The sequence below is a fragment of the Drosophila miranda genome, chromosome 4 (assembly GCF_003369915.1).
Source record: "Drosophila miranda strain MSH22 chromosome 4, D.miranda_PacBio2.1, whole genome shotgun sequence".
Taxonomy (NCBI): Eukaryota; Metazoa; Arthropoda; class Insecta; order Diptera; family Drosophilidae; genus Drosophila; species Drosophila miranda.
In genome coordinates, this window is record NC_046677.1 from 10,704,394 (window position 1) to 10,720,016 (window position 15,623).

Genomic DNA, 15,623 nt, shown 5'->3' on the forward strand with positions numbered 1-15,623 from the left:
CCACATCCTACTATCGGTCATTTATCAACTTACTATCATTGTCAATCGTCGTCACATCGGCAAAGGAAACAAAAAATAGACACAATTAAAGGATGTCGTACTTGCTCACCGAAATAGCATTGGAAATGCTGGGCTACAAGTTCTACGACACCAATGGGACGTTTCATCTGACCAATTTTCAAGCGAATACGGCCCAGCCAGACACCAATCCCAATGAGCCTTCGTTGGAAGAATTAATTTACTCCGATGAACCGCAAAAGGGCAATGAGACATCTACTAAAGGCAAAAAAAAGGTGCCAGCTGCCTCCACAAGCAAGGGTCTTTCTGCTGAAAGTGCTCCGATGCATCTCAATAATCGACGCACGCCGGCTCGAGCCCTGGCCAAGATCATGGACTACGAAAGTGACAAAATTTGCAACCAAATCCGTTCGCGTCTGGCCAAGTCGATCACCAAGCGCAATGCTGCCAACAACGAGACGTTGCTGCTAGAGTGCTTCAAGGATGAGACGAAAATTATCCAGGAGGATGCGATTGAAATACAAAAGTTCCGCTCGTACCTGGAGAATCGTCTTCTACTAGTCGACAAGCGTCCGTACGAAAAATACACCAAGACTTTCGGTCCAGAGTGAATACCATTTCGTGCGAGAGCGTAAGGATAGTCATAAGCCTGTACATGTTCAAAGAATATCTCAACAATTGCATTAAAGTGTAATAAAACCGCTATGCATCTAATGGAGCGCACTGTTTTCCGCTCCATCTGATGCATGAAAATCGTCAATAATCGGCTTTATCGTATGCAATCCATCACTAAGGAGTGTGACCATCTAAAGCTTTCTTGTCTCATCGATAGCTTCGATAACTTGCAATCATCGGAAAATTCCCATCACTTCTCAGCGCACAACAGAGGTTAGAGACCCCCCCCACTCCCGTAACTCGTCTGAAATATTCGATAATTACAGCATTTTATGTCAAAATTTCGTTTACCAAATACCTAACACTTTTGTCTGTTTAAAAATTGATTTACGTCACTGCCCCTGCAGGCTGCAAACAAGCCTAGTGCTCGGTTGCGAATAAACAAAACAGAGTCAAACCCCGACAGCGAACTGTGACGACAACAAGGCTTGCATAATGAAAATCTGGACGTCGGAACACATATTCAACCACCCATGGGAGACGGTTACACAGGCGGCATGGCGGAAATATCCCAATCCCATGACGCCCTCAATAATTGGGACTGACGTTGTCGAGCGTCAAGTCATCGACGGCGTTCTGCACACACATCGCCTTGTTCAATCGAAATGGTATTTCCCGAAGTGGACGCACGCGCTGATAGGCACCGCCAAGTCGTGCTTTGCCAGCGAACGCTCGACGGTGGATCCAAAAACCAGGCAGATGGTGCTGAAGACAAATAATCTCACATTCTGCCGGAACATTAGCGTCGACGAGGTACTTTACTACGAACCACATCCCGCAGATGCCAGCAAAACGCTGCTGAAACAGGAGGCCACAGTAACTGTCCACGGCGTGCCGCTATCGCACTACATGGAAGACTTACTCACATCCACGATTAGCTCAAACGCTGGCAAGGGACGCCAAGGCTTGGAATGGGTGATCGGACTGATCAACACTGAGGTTAAAGGCATTGCTGAGTCAGCCGCACGGGGCACAGATGAGCTGATATTCACTACGAGGCGCTCCATTGACGAAGTCACAGAAAGTGCCAGAAAGGGCATGGATGAGATCAGCGTGCAGGCATCCAAGGCGGCAAAAGCGATGCACATAACATAGGTTTCGATGCAGGGGCTGTCAAGTAAAGCAATTTTATTGTAACCGCAAGATACGCTGTTTTTTAGTACAATTCGATTGTTTCTTCGAATTCCATGATATATTTTATACAACACACAATTGTTACCAGTCTTGAACTGAAATTGATAAGATTGGCGGGCATAGACTACCACATCCGTGCGAATAGAATAGGAGCTGCAATGCAACAATGCAATAAAAACCTATTTATTCAAATCAATTTAAGTCTAAGGTTTACAAAATGCCACAGCAAACATGGGAGGAGAAGAGCAAACATTAAAAGCGACAATTTGCATACAAATGCGTTTCAAGTTCAAATGGCTTTAATTATTTCATGTATGGCGTATCGGCAGTGAAGTGACCGCTAAATGTAGCAATTGCCACGATTTTGAATGGCATATAAATAAAATCCGAGAGAGCGGGATGCATTAGTGGTTCCCCTCCACACGTTTTTGGCTCTTTTCGTAATTGTTCTCTTTTATAGCTTCTGCTTTAAAGGTATGCACAGGTCGAAATCCGACCACAACCTGTGACGTCGTCAGCCTTATAGGCGCGCCGAATTAATTGATTTGTTGCTGTTGCCACCCCACGTGCTGATAACCGTCTGTCCCACGAAGGCGGGTGGTGCAATGGAAAGCTTTTATTTGGTCAAGTGTTTTCTTTCCGTCTGGCTTTTGTAGTTCTGCGCAGTTGGCTATTTTTTATAACGGGTTGCTGGGTTGTTTTGCTGACGATGAAAGCTCGTAATGCGTATCGTCCCGTCTTTTTCCAATTTACCAGATCTAAACCTGTCATTTTGAAACCTGGCTTCACTCATACTCTTCAATTAATTTAAATGGTTAAATAATTCTACTATTGCCAAATTTTGGCGGAAGCAAGGATAGCATCGGTATACAGTGCGGTGAGGTGCGGTCTAAGCCATTATGGAATTTCTAAAACTATATCCATGGTTAAGAATTGTAAGTTGTAATATAGTCCATAAACAAGTTTTAATTCACGCTTAACCTGGTGCGCGGTTGAGCATCACATCAAATAGCTGATTCACGAATTGGAATAATTCCAAGCGGTTTCAAGAGTACCCAGCATGTCCGCTTAGATTCTCTCTCAGCTACAACACAACGTGCGCGCGACGCTTATTTTATTGTTATTGTGATTTAATCTTGGTTAGTTTAGTTGATTTGTTAATTGTTGCTGGTATGTATATCAGTACGATTACGGTTTGTTTTATTGAATTTTGCCTGTTTGCAATGGAAAATATGTTGACGCTGGCTTATCAGCGAGCCCCCAAGCAGGAGATGCAAAAACAAGTTGTGACGGCAGTGCATCGACTGCTGCTGCATCGGATCCAATCGGATCGGGTGGCTGTAACCTGATCTGGGAGCGGTGCAGCAGGGCTGCGGTGGAGTTGGAGGTGTCGGCTGTTGATAACCCCCAGCGTAGGCACTGGCATGGTTGTCAACGGCTTCAGGCCTACGATCACTCGCGATTCGTAAAGCAAAGCGCACGCACGCATCAAATAAACCAAATCAATTCTAGACTGTAGTACAATACCTACATATTCTCTTCCAGGACTGCAACATGGTCATTCTACGCTACTACGATGTGAAGGCCTACGATGAAGCCGAGCAGCTGAGTGTTCTTCGGCATGTACAGATGGAGGATCCCAGTGTGATTTCCGTTCAAATGGAACGTTGCTATCACCTGGAGTACACTACTGAGCTGAACCACTCCATGACGCTGGATGAGCTGCTCATCTGGCTGGTCAAGCAGCCCATGGACAGTGGCAAGAGTCTAACCAAGCAGCCCATCTTGAAGGTGACCAATAATGAGCGGCAACTTCTCTTGGAGATTGGTCCCCGTTTCAACTTCTCCACGCCATATTCAACAAACTGTGTGAACATCTTCCACAATCTCGGCTACACCGAGGTGCAACGCGTGGAATCCTCGACCCGTTATCTGCTGACCTTTGGCTACGATGGGCCAAGGGAGCTGTCCAAGTATGTGCTGATGCTGGGAGATCGCATGACACACTGTCTGTACACAGCGGAGAATACTCCTAAATGGAGCTTTGACGAACAGCTACCAATTTCGCAGGCAGACTGGCACTTTGTTCCCGTCCTGGAGCAGGGTCGAGCCGCTCTGCAGAAAATTAACCAGGAGCTTGGTTTGGCCTTTAACGATTACGATTTGGACTACTATCACGATCTTTTCGGCAAGACCCTGAAGAGGAATCCCACCACTGTGGAGCTGTTTGACTGTGCCCAGAGCAACAGCGAGCACTCCAGGCACTGGTTCTTTCGCGGTCGCATGGTGATTGACGGCGAGGAACAGCCAAAGTCCCTGATACGTATGATAATGGACACACAGGAGCACACGAATCCCAACAACACAATCAAATTTAGCGACAACAGCAGCGCCATGCAGGGCTTCAAGCACGACACCCTGCAGCCATCCACAGTTTCATCTCCAGGACCGGTTCGTCTGGCGACTGTCCAATCGGACCTTATCTTCACAGCAGAGACACACAACATGCCCACGGCTGTGGCGCCATTCAGTGGAGCTACCACTGGCACAGGCGGTCGACTGCGCGACGTACAAGGCGTGGGTAGAGGAGGTATTCCCATTGCTGGAACCGCCGGCTATTGCGTGGGTGCACTTCACATTCCTGGTAAGTAAATGAATTTGGAATTGCAAGGGTATAGCAAGATTCATTTTAGAAGGCAGATACTGACATATATTTTCACATGAGTTTTGGTATAGGTTTAACAGATTTATTTGTCGTTTTTCGATTCCTCATCGCTGTCTTTTGATTCCTTACTGTTGAACCATTTGTTGGTAGAGATGCCTATAGCCGCGCCGAAAATGGCTCCACCAATGGCACATAGGGTAGGGAATATATTCAGTGCCGTGCTCTGTTGAGTGGTGCTATGTGTCGGCTTCTGATTTTCAGGCTTTGGCTTTGTTGTTCTACGTTGTCTATCATAGTCTGCTCGAGTCCACTTGTTGGACAGCACGTCGAAGGCAGCTCGTATCTTCTTGAAATGCTCCACAGACTCGGGATGATCGAGCCATACGCCTATAGGCCTTAGCGATCTCATCTTCTGTGGCTGTTTTGCCTACTCCCAATAGTAGATAAAGGTCCTGATCCATTTTCAAATTTTTGAATGTATCTGCAAAACGAAAATAAGACATATTTATTACATATTACATACAATTACCTTTACATTTTTTACCGATTACCGATTTGTGGATCTTATCTCTCGTTAACTATTTGTGGAATATACTATTTTACAATAGAATCTGGTCAAAATTTTTGTAGTATATATATATATACATATATTTTAATCAAATAATGCAGATTAAACAGTGCCTTTTTCGTAATTGAACTTAAATTAAAACCTTACACCTTTCCTTTCTCAACACACATCCGGATATGAATTAATTTAAACCAGGCTCAAGATTGACCGTCGCTAATAAATGTTATTTAAAAATTTTAACAAAATTTCAAAAATGTTCTAAAATTTCTTTTCTTTGCAGGTTATAAGCAGCCCTACGAGACTTCGGCCTTTATATATCCGTCTACGTTTGCGTCACCGCTCCAGATCCTCATCGAGGCCAGTAATGGAGCCTCCGACTATGGCAACAAGTTCGGGGAGCCTGTGATTTCTGGCTTCGCTCTATCTTATGGCCTCAAGAATGCTGCAGATGCCAGCCAGCGGGATGAGTATGTGAAGCCGATCATGTTCAGCGGCGGACTGGGCACCATGCCCGCCTCTATGCGTGAGAAGCTGCCGCCAGCTCGCGGCCAACTGTTGGCCAAGATCGGAGGACCGGTCTATAGGATCGGTGTCGGCGGCGGTGCGGCGAGCTCGGTGGAGGTTCAGGGCTCCGGAGACGCCGAATTGGATTTCAATGCCGTGCAGCGAGGTGATGCCGAAATGGAAAACAAGCTGAATCGCGTCGTGCGTGCCTGTCTTGAGATGGGCGAGCGTAATCCCATTCTGGCCATACACGATCAGGGAGCCGGCGGTAACGGCAATGTGCTGAAAGAGCTTGTGGAGCCAGGTTTCGCTGGAGCCATTATCTTCTCAAAGGAATTTCAGTTGGGTGATCCCACCATTACGGCCCTGGAGCTTTGGGGTGCCGAGTACCAGGAGAACAATGCCATCCTCTGCAAAGCAGAGCACCGGGGGGTCTTGGAAAGGATTTGCAAACGTGAACGCTGCCCCATTAGCTTTGTAGGCGTGGTGACGGGCGATGGACGTGTCACATTGGTGGAAGAGGAGGCTCCAAAGGATATGGAAGAGGCTCTCTCTGCCGTAAGAGGCAAACCAGCTCCATTTGACTTGGAACTGAAGCACGTCCTGGGTGACATGCCCAAGAGGACATATGATTTGACCCGGAAGGCGACACGACTGCAGGATCTGGATCTTCCCAAGGATGTACGCTTGGACGAAGCCCTGGAAAGGGTACTCAGTTTGGTTGCGGTGGGCAGCAAACGCTTCCTAACCAACAAAGTGGATCGCTGTGTCGGCGGATTGATAGCTCAGCAGCAGTGTGTGGGTCCCCTGCAGGCCCCACTGGCCGACTACGCCCTGACCACTGTGTCCCACTTCAGCACTTCGGGCATCGCCACCTCCATAGGCACACAGCCTCTCAAGGGACTTCTCGATCCTGCTGCCATGGCCAGAATGAGTGTGGCCGAGGCTCTGAGTAACCTCGTATTTGTGAAGATAAGCGAACTGGCGGACGTCAAGTGCTCTGGCAACTGGATGTGGGCTGCAAAGTTGCCCGGCGAGGGAGCCAAAATGTACGTTGCCTGCCAGGAGCTCTGCCAGATTCTTGAGGAGCTGCACATAGCCATCGATGGCGGTAAGGACTCCTTGTCCATGGCTGCCAAAGTGGGCGGAGCGACAATTAAATCTCCTGGCACTCTGGTCATATCCACCTACGCTCCTTGTCCCGATGTGAAGATAAAAGCCACTCCCGACCTCAAGGGTCCCGCGGCGGGCAAGAACACAGTGCTGCTGTGGATCAACATTGAAGGATGCCTCCGACTGGGGGGCTCTGCTCTGGCACAAGCCTACTCACAGCAGGGCAAGGAATCGCCGAACCTGGTGAAGAGTGATGTCCTGGCCCTGGCCTTTGCTGTTACTCAATCATTGCTAGGACAAGGTCGCATCCTGGCTGGTCATGATATCAGCGATGGAGGTCTTCTCGTATGCCTCATAGAGATGGCCATTGGAGGATTGAGTGGTCTGGAAGTGGACATAGCCGAACCGATGTCGAAGCTTGAGAAATACGATGTGGCTGCTGTGAAGATTGAACGGCCTGAGCTGGCTCTGCTCTTTGCCGAGGAATGTGGTTGGGTAGTGGAGCTCCTGGAGTCGGATTTGAAGACCGTTCGTTCCATCTACAATGACGCTGGAGTGCCCAACTATTATCTGGGTGCCACCAAAGGATTTGGCCTCGATTCCAGAGTATTAATTAAACAGGGAGACGATCAATTGCTGGGTCAACCTCTGCGCCAGCTATACCGACAGTGGGAATGCACCAGCTACGAGCTGGAAAAACTTCAGTCCAACTCGATTTGTGCCCAGGCGGAATACGATAGCCTGGACTATCGTCACGCGCCGCAGTACAAGGGACCCGCGAATCTGAGCTCCGAGCTGGCTCTAGCCCGTTCTTCCCAGAAGATTCGCGTGGCTGTCATACGGGAGGAGGGCGTGAACAGTGAACGTGAAATGATGGCCTGTCTGCTGAAGGCTAACTTCGAGGTACATGATGTCACCATGTCAGATCTTATAGGAGGTGAGAGATACATACCCAAACGCAGTCTGCAGAAGTTCTACATTATCAAATCTAATTATTTTATGCAGGTTCCGCCACCTTGTCTCAATATCGAGGTGTGATTTTTCCTGGAGGTTTCAGCTATGCTGATACTTTGGGCTCTGCCAAGGGCTGGGCCGCCAACATTCTGCACAGTCGTCTGCTCCAGCCCCAGTTCGAAGCCTTCAAGCAGCGACAGGACGTCTTCTCCTTGGGCATTTGCAATGGCTGTCAGTTGATGACATTAATTGGCTTTGTGGGCCGTCCAGCAGGCAGCTCGGCTGGCGTAGATCCCGATGTGGCCTTGCTGCACAATCGTTCACAGCGATTTGAGTGCCGCTGGTCTACCGTTAAGATACCAGCCAATCGCTCAATCATGATGGCCAACATGGAGGATCTGGTACTGGGCTGTTGGGTGGCCCATGGCGAAGGACGCTTTGCCTTCCGCACAGAGAAGCTGATAGACCAACTGCAGGCAGAGCAGCTGGTGACACTTCAGTATGTGGATGATGTTGGTTCACCCACGGAACTGTATCCGATGAATCCCAATGGCAGTCCCCAGGGCATTGCAGGTCTCTGCTCACCGGATGGTCGCCATCTGGCATTGATGCCACATCCCGAACGTTGCAGCACCATGTACCAGTGGCCGTATGTTCCTCCTGGCTTCGAGGTGGCTGCCACACAGGACGAGAGCCCATGGCAGCTAATGTTCAACAATGCCTACAATTGGTGTGTCAAGTCAAACGATCATTAAACATCACAAACGAAACACGAAACGTATACGAAATACACAACATTCAGATACATTAAATGTATTTATAATCTATTAAATACTATCTTACGAGTACACTCCATACAGAGTATGTCAACCTATACATAATATACAATTATACAATGAAAAACCCCAGTGGAAATCAGACCTAATGTGAAATTTGTAGCAAGCACTTAAGATAGTTTGCCTTGGCGCCCGGTGCCATCATGTACTTGGAGTTCCAGTCATGCTCGTTTATGTGCAGCACCTTGTAGCCCATCATCTCGAGATGCTTCATCTTCAACGATTCGGGACCCCGCAAAGCAGTTAGATCGTTCTCACAGAAGGAGTCCAATCTCAGTAGCAATATTGCTACCCTGCAAAAGATCACAAGTATAAAGTTTTCACATATTTTTAGTTATATAAATATATACCTACTTGGTTATGCGATCCAACATTGTGACCTCTAGTGGTGGTGCTGGCATAGGTTTCTTATCCCGATCGAAATGTATCACAAAATCGATCTGATAGCCATATGGCGTGGTGTGATTGCATCGGAAATACTTATCGTCCGTGAGTAAATTCTTCAGTAAATGTTTCACTTCTTTGCCAAAGGCACGGGGATGAGGGGACTCTAACATGAATCAAAGAATCAAATCACACACCAGAATCAATCAAAGAATACCTTTAAAAAAATTATATGTATGTATATTTACTCTTGCTGATCTGTGCCTCGATATAGTTCTGTTGAAACCAGGGCACATTCGCCTCCGGTAAGTCCAAGCAGACAGTGCGATTCAGCTGCATGACTAGATTGAGGACCCTTTCCGGATAGGTTGCCTTCGAATAGCAGACCTGTATCTCATCCTCGATGCGTTGAATAAATTTCACGCAGAATACTTGATTAATCAGCTCATCCGGTATGGTCTTGTAGAAGCACAACGCCAGACAGGCCTGCACCAACGACAGCCCACTCATCTGATCAAAGTCTCTATAAAGAATGTGTTCGTCTTATTTGTTTCAACGATAGAAAGGTTTCCTTCTCACCTTAGTAGCACACTGGCAGCCCGTTCCAATGTCTGCAGTGAGGCGGGCGTATATCCCAGGTTATAGGAACAAGTCAGCACCTTCTCCACGGTGTCGCCTGTGATGTGCTCGTGCTGTTCCGAAACGTAGCCAAACATTGACTCCAGCAGCTCGGGGACAAAGAAATGCGAGGCATTGAAGTTGTACGCCATATCACGAACCACTCGCGAACTGAGGTCCTTGCAATGTAGCGTCTTATACAGCGATAGGGCCTGCATATAGACCATGGTGTTCTTAAGGGCTTTGGAATGATAGAAAATAAGACTTCTTCTGTATTGTTTTTTATCTATTGTTCCACTTACTTTTCCTATGGCTCAGGGTCCGTATAATGATGCTGAGCTCACTCGCAGTTAGTGGCTCTCGTTCTGCATTGGCCAAATGCCGCTCCGCACATCCAATGAGAATGCTATCCATCGTAGATAGCTGCATGGCCACCAAAGCAGGTGTATCCTGACGAAATCTTAGCTCACAGGCTATTTGCATCCCCCGACTAAGCACAAAACAATCCTGAATGTCGAATTGCGGAGCCATGGTCACTATTTTGCTCATTAGAATGTTGGGAAACTTCTTCCAGGACATCTGAGTGTGTCCATAGGCTATCACAAAGGCAGCTAAGCGGGTCACCTTGTTCGGCAGCCTGCCAGCTATATCCTCCTCTATGGCACTCATGCACATTCTACTCAATTTCCGCTCCACATTGATATGGCGATAGGTCCCGCCCAAGTTGTTATTGAAGTTCATATAGCGCTGGCAATGGCCCAGGAATCTCAGGTGCGTCTGCTCCTCTGGGCTGGAGTCCAGTTCTCGGATGACACCCGACCAGTACTTGTTGCAATAAGGCAAATCGGATATTTTCAATGTTCGCAGGACACTGAAGAAGTGGTTGCTCGCATTGGGCAGAAGCCAAGCGGCGTCAGAATATAGCAACTTGTGAAATAGTTTCAGATACTTTTCCCTTTGGAGGGGTTCGGCAAACGGCACGGCACAGGAGAGGGCATCTGGAGTGCATTCATTTTCTAGTAATTTCTCTGTAGCCTCTTTCAGTGGCTGCATCAGTTCAGCGGGCTCCTGGTGATGAAGAAACGTACGACAGATGCTCTTTATATCCCCGGCTTCCAATTGGTGTAGGCATGGTCGCAATGTCAGAAGGATTTCCCTTATTATCTGTGTGTGGCGTTGTGACCACACTCGAATATTCAGCATATGGAGCAGCTTCAGCAAGGCTTTGGGTGTATCACAGCTGAGGACGCCGCGTTGGAGCAGCTCGCTCACTCTCTGCTTGTAGTCCTTGAGCAGCTCCTCGTCGATCAACTGGTGGAGCTGGAAGAGACAAGTGGAGAGCAGACGGACTTGTTCCTCGCTATCGCACTGGGCTATGTGCTTCTCCAGATGCGGCATAAAGTTGCGGCACACGAGCGGCGTAAAGAAGTCACGTTCCAAATTGATTCCCACAGAGAGGCGGGATAGTGCTGTCAGGGGAACAAGCTCTCCCTGGTCCTTCGTATCAATTGCTTTTAATGCACGTCCCAGGATGGTCTCCACGGTGGATTCACTATTGGGTATATGCATCTTGCGTAAATATAGATAACTGCAGCTAAGTTCATTAATATCCATGTGGGTTATATGAGGATCTATCCGCTGCAGTACTTCTTTGTGAACACGATCTGAAAGAGCATATCTTTCTGGCGTACCCAAGTTCAGATAGTGCAGCCACAGCAGGGAAAGGCTTTCCACCAGATGGTGCCGCTCCAAGGTGTCCCTTGCGATCATCTCCATGAGCTCCTCGCTGCTCTTTGCCTCCCTTAGGCGTATCATGACAGTATCCTCTTTGTTGACCGCCTCTTCTCTTCTGTCCGATAGTCGTCCCACGGAGTTAGCACTTTCCATCCGCCGGGAGTAATATTGAAGGTGGATCCGATTTGCCGGCAGTGCCACCACTGTGTGTATGGGCGGCTTTGCCCCAAGATTGAAATGCCTTCGTAACAGCTGTAGTTGACGCATTTGTAAGACATGTTGCACGTGCTTCCATGGCGATCGAGGTGCGAAATTTAAGTACATTTCAATTGGACTAAGGAACAGTGTGACCGCGGACTTATCTATAAAATATACCGTCCGACTTTCAGAAATATACCGAAACATACCGCCTCATTTTCAAAATATACCGTAAATATACTGATGAATCCAAGTTCTATTTTACATATTCCTCGTTTTTGATATTCCGTCGAATATTACTAGCTATTTAGAACACTTAGCCATGCCATCATAACTTTATACGATTGATGAATCAATTTTCTATTTAACTGGTGTATTCTTAATACTTGCTTTTATTGCATTTTCCGTAAAAAAAAACAAGTAGCGAATAAGTCAATCAAGACAAACGAAAAAGGAAATTGCTCAAATTTGATATTCCATTGAATAATGCTGACTAACTAAATCTCTCAGCAATGCCCACATAGTTTTATCCCATTGATGAATAAATTTTCTACAAGATTGGATAGTTTTTAATCCTTGCTTTTATTGTATTTAATTTAAAAAAAGGTTTAAACGAAAAAGTTCAACAAAAAAAAGAGTCGCTATATTGCGTGTAAGCCGTAGTATAGGCCTTTGTATACCCTATTTTGTTAATTGTATATGAAACATAAATATTGATATGAAGATAAAACGTAACTGATAAAGACCTTTTCTCAAATTGACATTTTCATTTAGACATATTCACGTATATGATGAGTGTTTTGTATATATATCTCGATCCTCATACCTATTCTTGGTCCCTACAAGAAGACAATAAGCTTTAAAATATTGTTGAAATATTGAAAATAATATTAAATGCACCGCTCCGCCACCGACACGTTTAGGGCGTGCGCATCGCCCACATCCTTGAAGAGTATCCGCTCGTCGTCGTGGTTCCATTCCCCTCGCTGTACTCGGTCGAGATGCGGCCAATGTGCTCCTTTCGAGAGAACAGCACGAAGGCGGCAGGCACCACACAGGTCCGCTTGTCGGTGGCCAGCGCACAGTCGATGGACATAGTCGCGGGGCCGGAACTTGTCGGTTTTTCCATCGCACCAGACGCCAGAATCCTGAAGACGCCGGTGTCCAGATGCCGTTTTCGGACGAACAGCTGTTCCACCTCCACCCCCAGTCCAGGTCTGTTCTTCTTCTTCCGTTTGCAATTATTTTGCTATTTAGTCAGCTGTTCGCAGCAAAATCAGAGCTGCCAACTCGATTAAAAGACAAAATTTCAGACAAATGACGGCACCGGCGAAAAACCAGGTAATTGTGCTCCAGCCTGGTTACTCCCACGAGGATGAAAATGATAAGACTGCCATGAGAGCGAACTGCACCTGCACGCTGATCCGCTGCAGAGACGGCCAAAATATCATCGTGGACACTATGACAGCTTGGGACGGCGACCTGTTGCAATCTCTGCTGAGGCACCAAGGTCTGGAAGTCGAGGACATACATGTTGTCGTCTGTACCCACGGACACTCTGATCACATTGGATGCAATTACTTGTTTAAGACGGCGCGCATTCATATGGTAGGAGCTTGTACCTCCAACCGGAATCTATACTTCGACCATCTTTCCAGCGGCGACGTAAACGAGGAAAAACAATTGGATACAAATGGCGAGGTTGTGGTCAAGCGGACACCTGGGCATACGCTTAGCTGTGTTTCTGTAATCGTGCAAAGCACTCAGCTTGGCGGCACGGTTGGTATTGCTGGAGATCTCTTCGAGCGCCGGGAGGATGTGGAGGATGACAGCATTTGGAGGAACGCTGGCAGCGAGGATGAAAACAGTCAGCGCGTGGAGCGAAGCAAAATGAGTCTTTTGTGTGATCACATTGTGCCAGGACATGGACCGATGTTTCCGTTGACTACCGAAATGCGCCTAAAGTTAAAACGAGACGCGGAATTACTTTAATTAGATAAATCGTAACTAAAAAAATCAATTTGGAACAAGTTGGCAGTTTCACCGATAGTTTTGCAGTCCAATGACCCATCACTAATTCGAGTGAATTTGCATTAAATTTAGATTTAAAAATTTGTTTAACAAACAAAACGAACCATACATACACTACTCGTGTCCATCGCGCAATGGATCCTTCCTCAAGTCTGGCCGACAAGTTGGCATCGAAAACGGCCAGCAGCAACTCGCTGGACACCAGTTCCAAGTCGAGTTCCTTGGGCTCAAAACACGGGGGCGGCGAAAATGGTGGACTGAGGGACACACCCTTCGCCTACTTGGACGGTGAAGAGGATCAGGATCAGAAAAACGATGTTACTTACGTTTGCCCCTACCGGGGACCCGTCTTCGGAGCATTGACCATAACGAACTATCGCTTGTACTTCCGTTCGCTGCCTCTGAGGGATCAAGGGCCGCCCGTTGTGGTCGATGTTCCGTTGGGCGTGATTGCGCGAGTGGAGAAGATTGGTGGTGCCACGTCGCGCGGCGAGAACTCGTACGGCATTGAGATATTCTGCAAAGATATGAGGAATCTGCGTTTTGCGCACAAGCAGCAGAATCATTCGCGCAGAACGGTGTTTGAGAAGCTGCAGACGAATGCATTTCCGCTCTCCTACAGCGGCCGTCTCTTCGCTTTTGCCCATGCCGCGGCCAATGCTGTGAACGGCAGCGGAGGCTGGGACGGCTGGGCAGTGTACGAACCCCTTGCGGAGCTGCGTCGCCTGGGCGTGCCTAACGATATGTGGAGGGCCACCAAGATAAACGAAGCCTATGCCGTTTGCGATAGCTATCCTGCTGTTTGGGCGGTGCCCAAAGCTGCATCCGATGACTTTCTGCGTCGCGTGGCGCAATTCCGTTCCCGATGTCGTCTGCCAGTGCTGTCGTGGATGAACCCCAGAACCCAGGCAACCATAACACGCTGTTCACAGCCCTTGGTGGGCGTGAGTGGCAAAAGGAATGCGGACGATGAGACCTACCTAAGCTACATTATGGAGGCCAATGCTCAGTCGGACAAGTTGACGATTATGGATGCGCGACCTAGCGCCAATGCCATTGCCAATAAGGCCAAGGGTGGCGGCTATGAGTCGGAGGATGCATACAAGAATGTGGAGATAAATTTCCTGGACATCCACAACATTCATGTGATGCGAGAGAGTCTGCGCAAGGTGAAGGAGGCATGTTTCCCCACCACAGACGACTCAAAATGGCAATCGGTCATCGACAACACCCTGTGGCTTAAGCACATCAGATGCGTCCTGGCCGGAGCTGTGCGGATAGTCGACAAGGTGGAGACCATGAGCACTTCGGTGGTGGTGCACTGCTCCGATGGCTGGGACCGCACGGCGCAGCTGACTGCGCTCTCCATGCTCCTGCTGGACCCTCACTATCGCACTGTTCGCGGCTTTGAGGTGCTCATCGAGAAGGAGTGGCTGTCCTTCGGCCACAAATTCCAGCAGCGCGTTGGCCATGGCGACAACAAGCATTCCGATGCCGATCGCTCGCCAGTTTTCCTGCAATTCATTGACAGTGTGTGGCAGGTGGGCCAGCAGTTCAACAACGCCTTCGAGTTTAATGAGCATTTCCTTATAACCATTGTGGATCATCTGTATTCGTGTCGATTCGGCACCTTCCTTTGCAACACGGAAGCCGAGCGTGTGGCCGAGGGTAAGTTCGTTTCAACTTATTAAATATATCATAATGGAGGACATATTTCTTGCAGATCTTAAGCACAAGACTACATCCCTTTGGACGCACATTAACTCCTCGTTGGATCAGTATTTAAATCCCCTATTCCCCTCGTTCACGCACGGCGCTGAGCTTGTATTGCGCCCCATTGCCAGTGTGCGGGCCGTGCGGCTATGGAAGGGTCTATACTGCCGCTGGAATCCGGGACTGTGTGCACCCCAGCATGGGTGCCAACGCACACGCGAGCTGCTCTCCAAGCAGGATCTTCTCTTCAAGCATGTGAATGAGCTGCGGCTCAAGTCGAATAATCGCAGCAACAACATGCAGACAACGACGCGACTGGCCTCGCCAATGCATTAATAGTATTCTTTTATTATTCCTTTATACATATAATCTTCTAAATATATATTCAATGTGACCTACGAGCACTATTCCAAATATAATCAAAATAAGGTTAAACTTATCTCGAATTGTAAGGTCAGCTGCTGCTATCTAATGTTTC

General features: G+C 47.9%; 6 protein-coding genes across 9 annotated transcripts; 5 read left to right on the forward strand and 1 right to left on the reverse strand.

The window, feature by feature from the left end:
• Positions 1 to 6: 6 nt before the first annotated feature.
• Positions 7 to 778, forward strand: LOC108162066. The gene has a single exon (XM_017296610.2). The coding sequence runs from the start codon at positions 93 to 95 to the stop codon at positions 627 to 629; it is 537 nt and encodes a 178-aa protein (XP_017152099.1). The 5' UTR covers positions 7 to 92; the 3' UTR covers positions 630 to 778.
• A 49-nt stretch (positions 779 to 827) lies between these two features.
• LOC108162065 (protein slowmo) lies at positions 828 to 2,121 on the forward strand. Its single transcript, XM_017296609.2, has 2 exons — positions 828 to 906; positions 1,041 to 2,121. Exon 2 carries the CDS (start codon positions 1,129 to 1,131, stop codon positions 1,786 to 1,788), a length of 660 nt encoding a protein of 219 aa, XP_017152098.1. The 5' UTR covers positions 828 to 906; positions 1,041 to 1,128; the 3' UTR covers positions 1,789 to 2,121.
• Positions 2,122 to 2,893: 772 nt separating this feature from the next.
• Positions 2,894 to 8,481, forward strand: LOC108162060 (phosphoribosylformylglycinamidine synthase). 3 transcript variants are annotated; one of them, XM_017296600.2, is made up of 4 exons: positions 2,894 to 2,997; positions 3,373 to 4,471; positions 5,341 to 7,614; positions 7,683 to 8,481. In XM_017296600.2, exons 2-4 carry the CDS (start codon positions 3,382 to 3,384, stop codon positions 8,384 to 8,386), a joined length of 4,068 nt encoding a protein of 1,355 aa, XP_017152089.1. In that variant the 5' UTR covers positions 2,894 to 2,997; positions 3,373 to 3,381; the 3' UTR covers positions 8,387 to 8,481. The 3 variants fall into 3 exon arrangements, with proteins under 3 accessions (XP_017152089.1, XP_017152091.1, XP_017152090.1); XM_017296602.2 differs by lacking the exon at positions 2,894 to 2,997 and adding an exon at positions 3,141 to 3,308; XM_017296601.2 differs by lacking the exon at positions 2,894 to 2,997 and having other exon boundaries at positions 3,142 to 4,471.
• On the reverse strand, positions 8,429 to 11,551 carry LOC108162061. Of its 2 annotated transcripts, none has more exons than XM_017296604.1 (5): positions 9,772 to 11,527; positions 9,431 to 9,710; positions 9,100 to 9,374; positions 8,822 to 9,017; positions 8,429 to 8,760 (listed from the first exon to the last, which is right to left on the reverse strand). In XM_017296604.1, the coding sequence occupies exons 1-5, from the start codon at positions 11,525 to 11,527 to the stop codon at positions 8,553 to 8,555; spliced, it is 2,715 nt and encodes a 904-aa protein (XP_017152093.1). In that variant the 3' UTR covers positions 8,429 to 8,552. The 2 variants fall into 2 exon arrangements, with proteins under 2 accessions (XP_017152093.1, XP_017152094.1); XM_017296605.2 differs by having other exon boundaries at positions 8,673 to 8,760; positions 8,818 to 9,017; positions 9,772 to 11,551.
• A 707-nt stretch (positions 11,552 to 12,258) lies between these two features.
• LOC108163471 (metallo-beta-lactamase domain-containing protein 1) lies at positions 12,259 to 13,540 on the forward strand. The gene is made up of 2 exons (XM_017298772.2): positions 12,259 to 12,616; positions 12,715 to 13,540. The coding sequence occupies exons 1-2, from the start codon at positions 12,570 to 12,572 to the stop codon at positions 13,391 to 13,393; spliced, it is 726 nt and encodes a 241-aa protein (XP_017154261.2). The 5' UTR covers positions 12,259 to 12,569; the 3' UTR covers positions 13,394 to 13,540.
• Positions 13,541 to 15,564, forward strand: LOC108163469 (myotubularin-related protein 2). The gene is made up of 2 exons (XM_017298768.2): positions 13,541 to 15,100; positions 15,156 to 15,564. The coding sequence occupies exons 1-2, from the start codon at positions 13,567 to 13,569 to the stop codon at positions 15,479 to 15,481; spliced, it is 1,860 nt and encodes a 619-aa protein (XP_017154257.1). The 5' UTR covers positions 13,541 to 13,566; the 3' UTR covers positions 15,482 to 15,564.
• Positions 15,565 to 15,623: the final 59 nt, after the last annotated feature.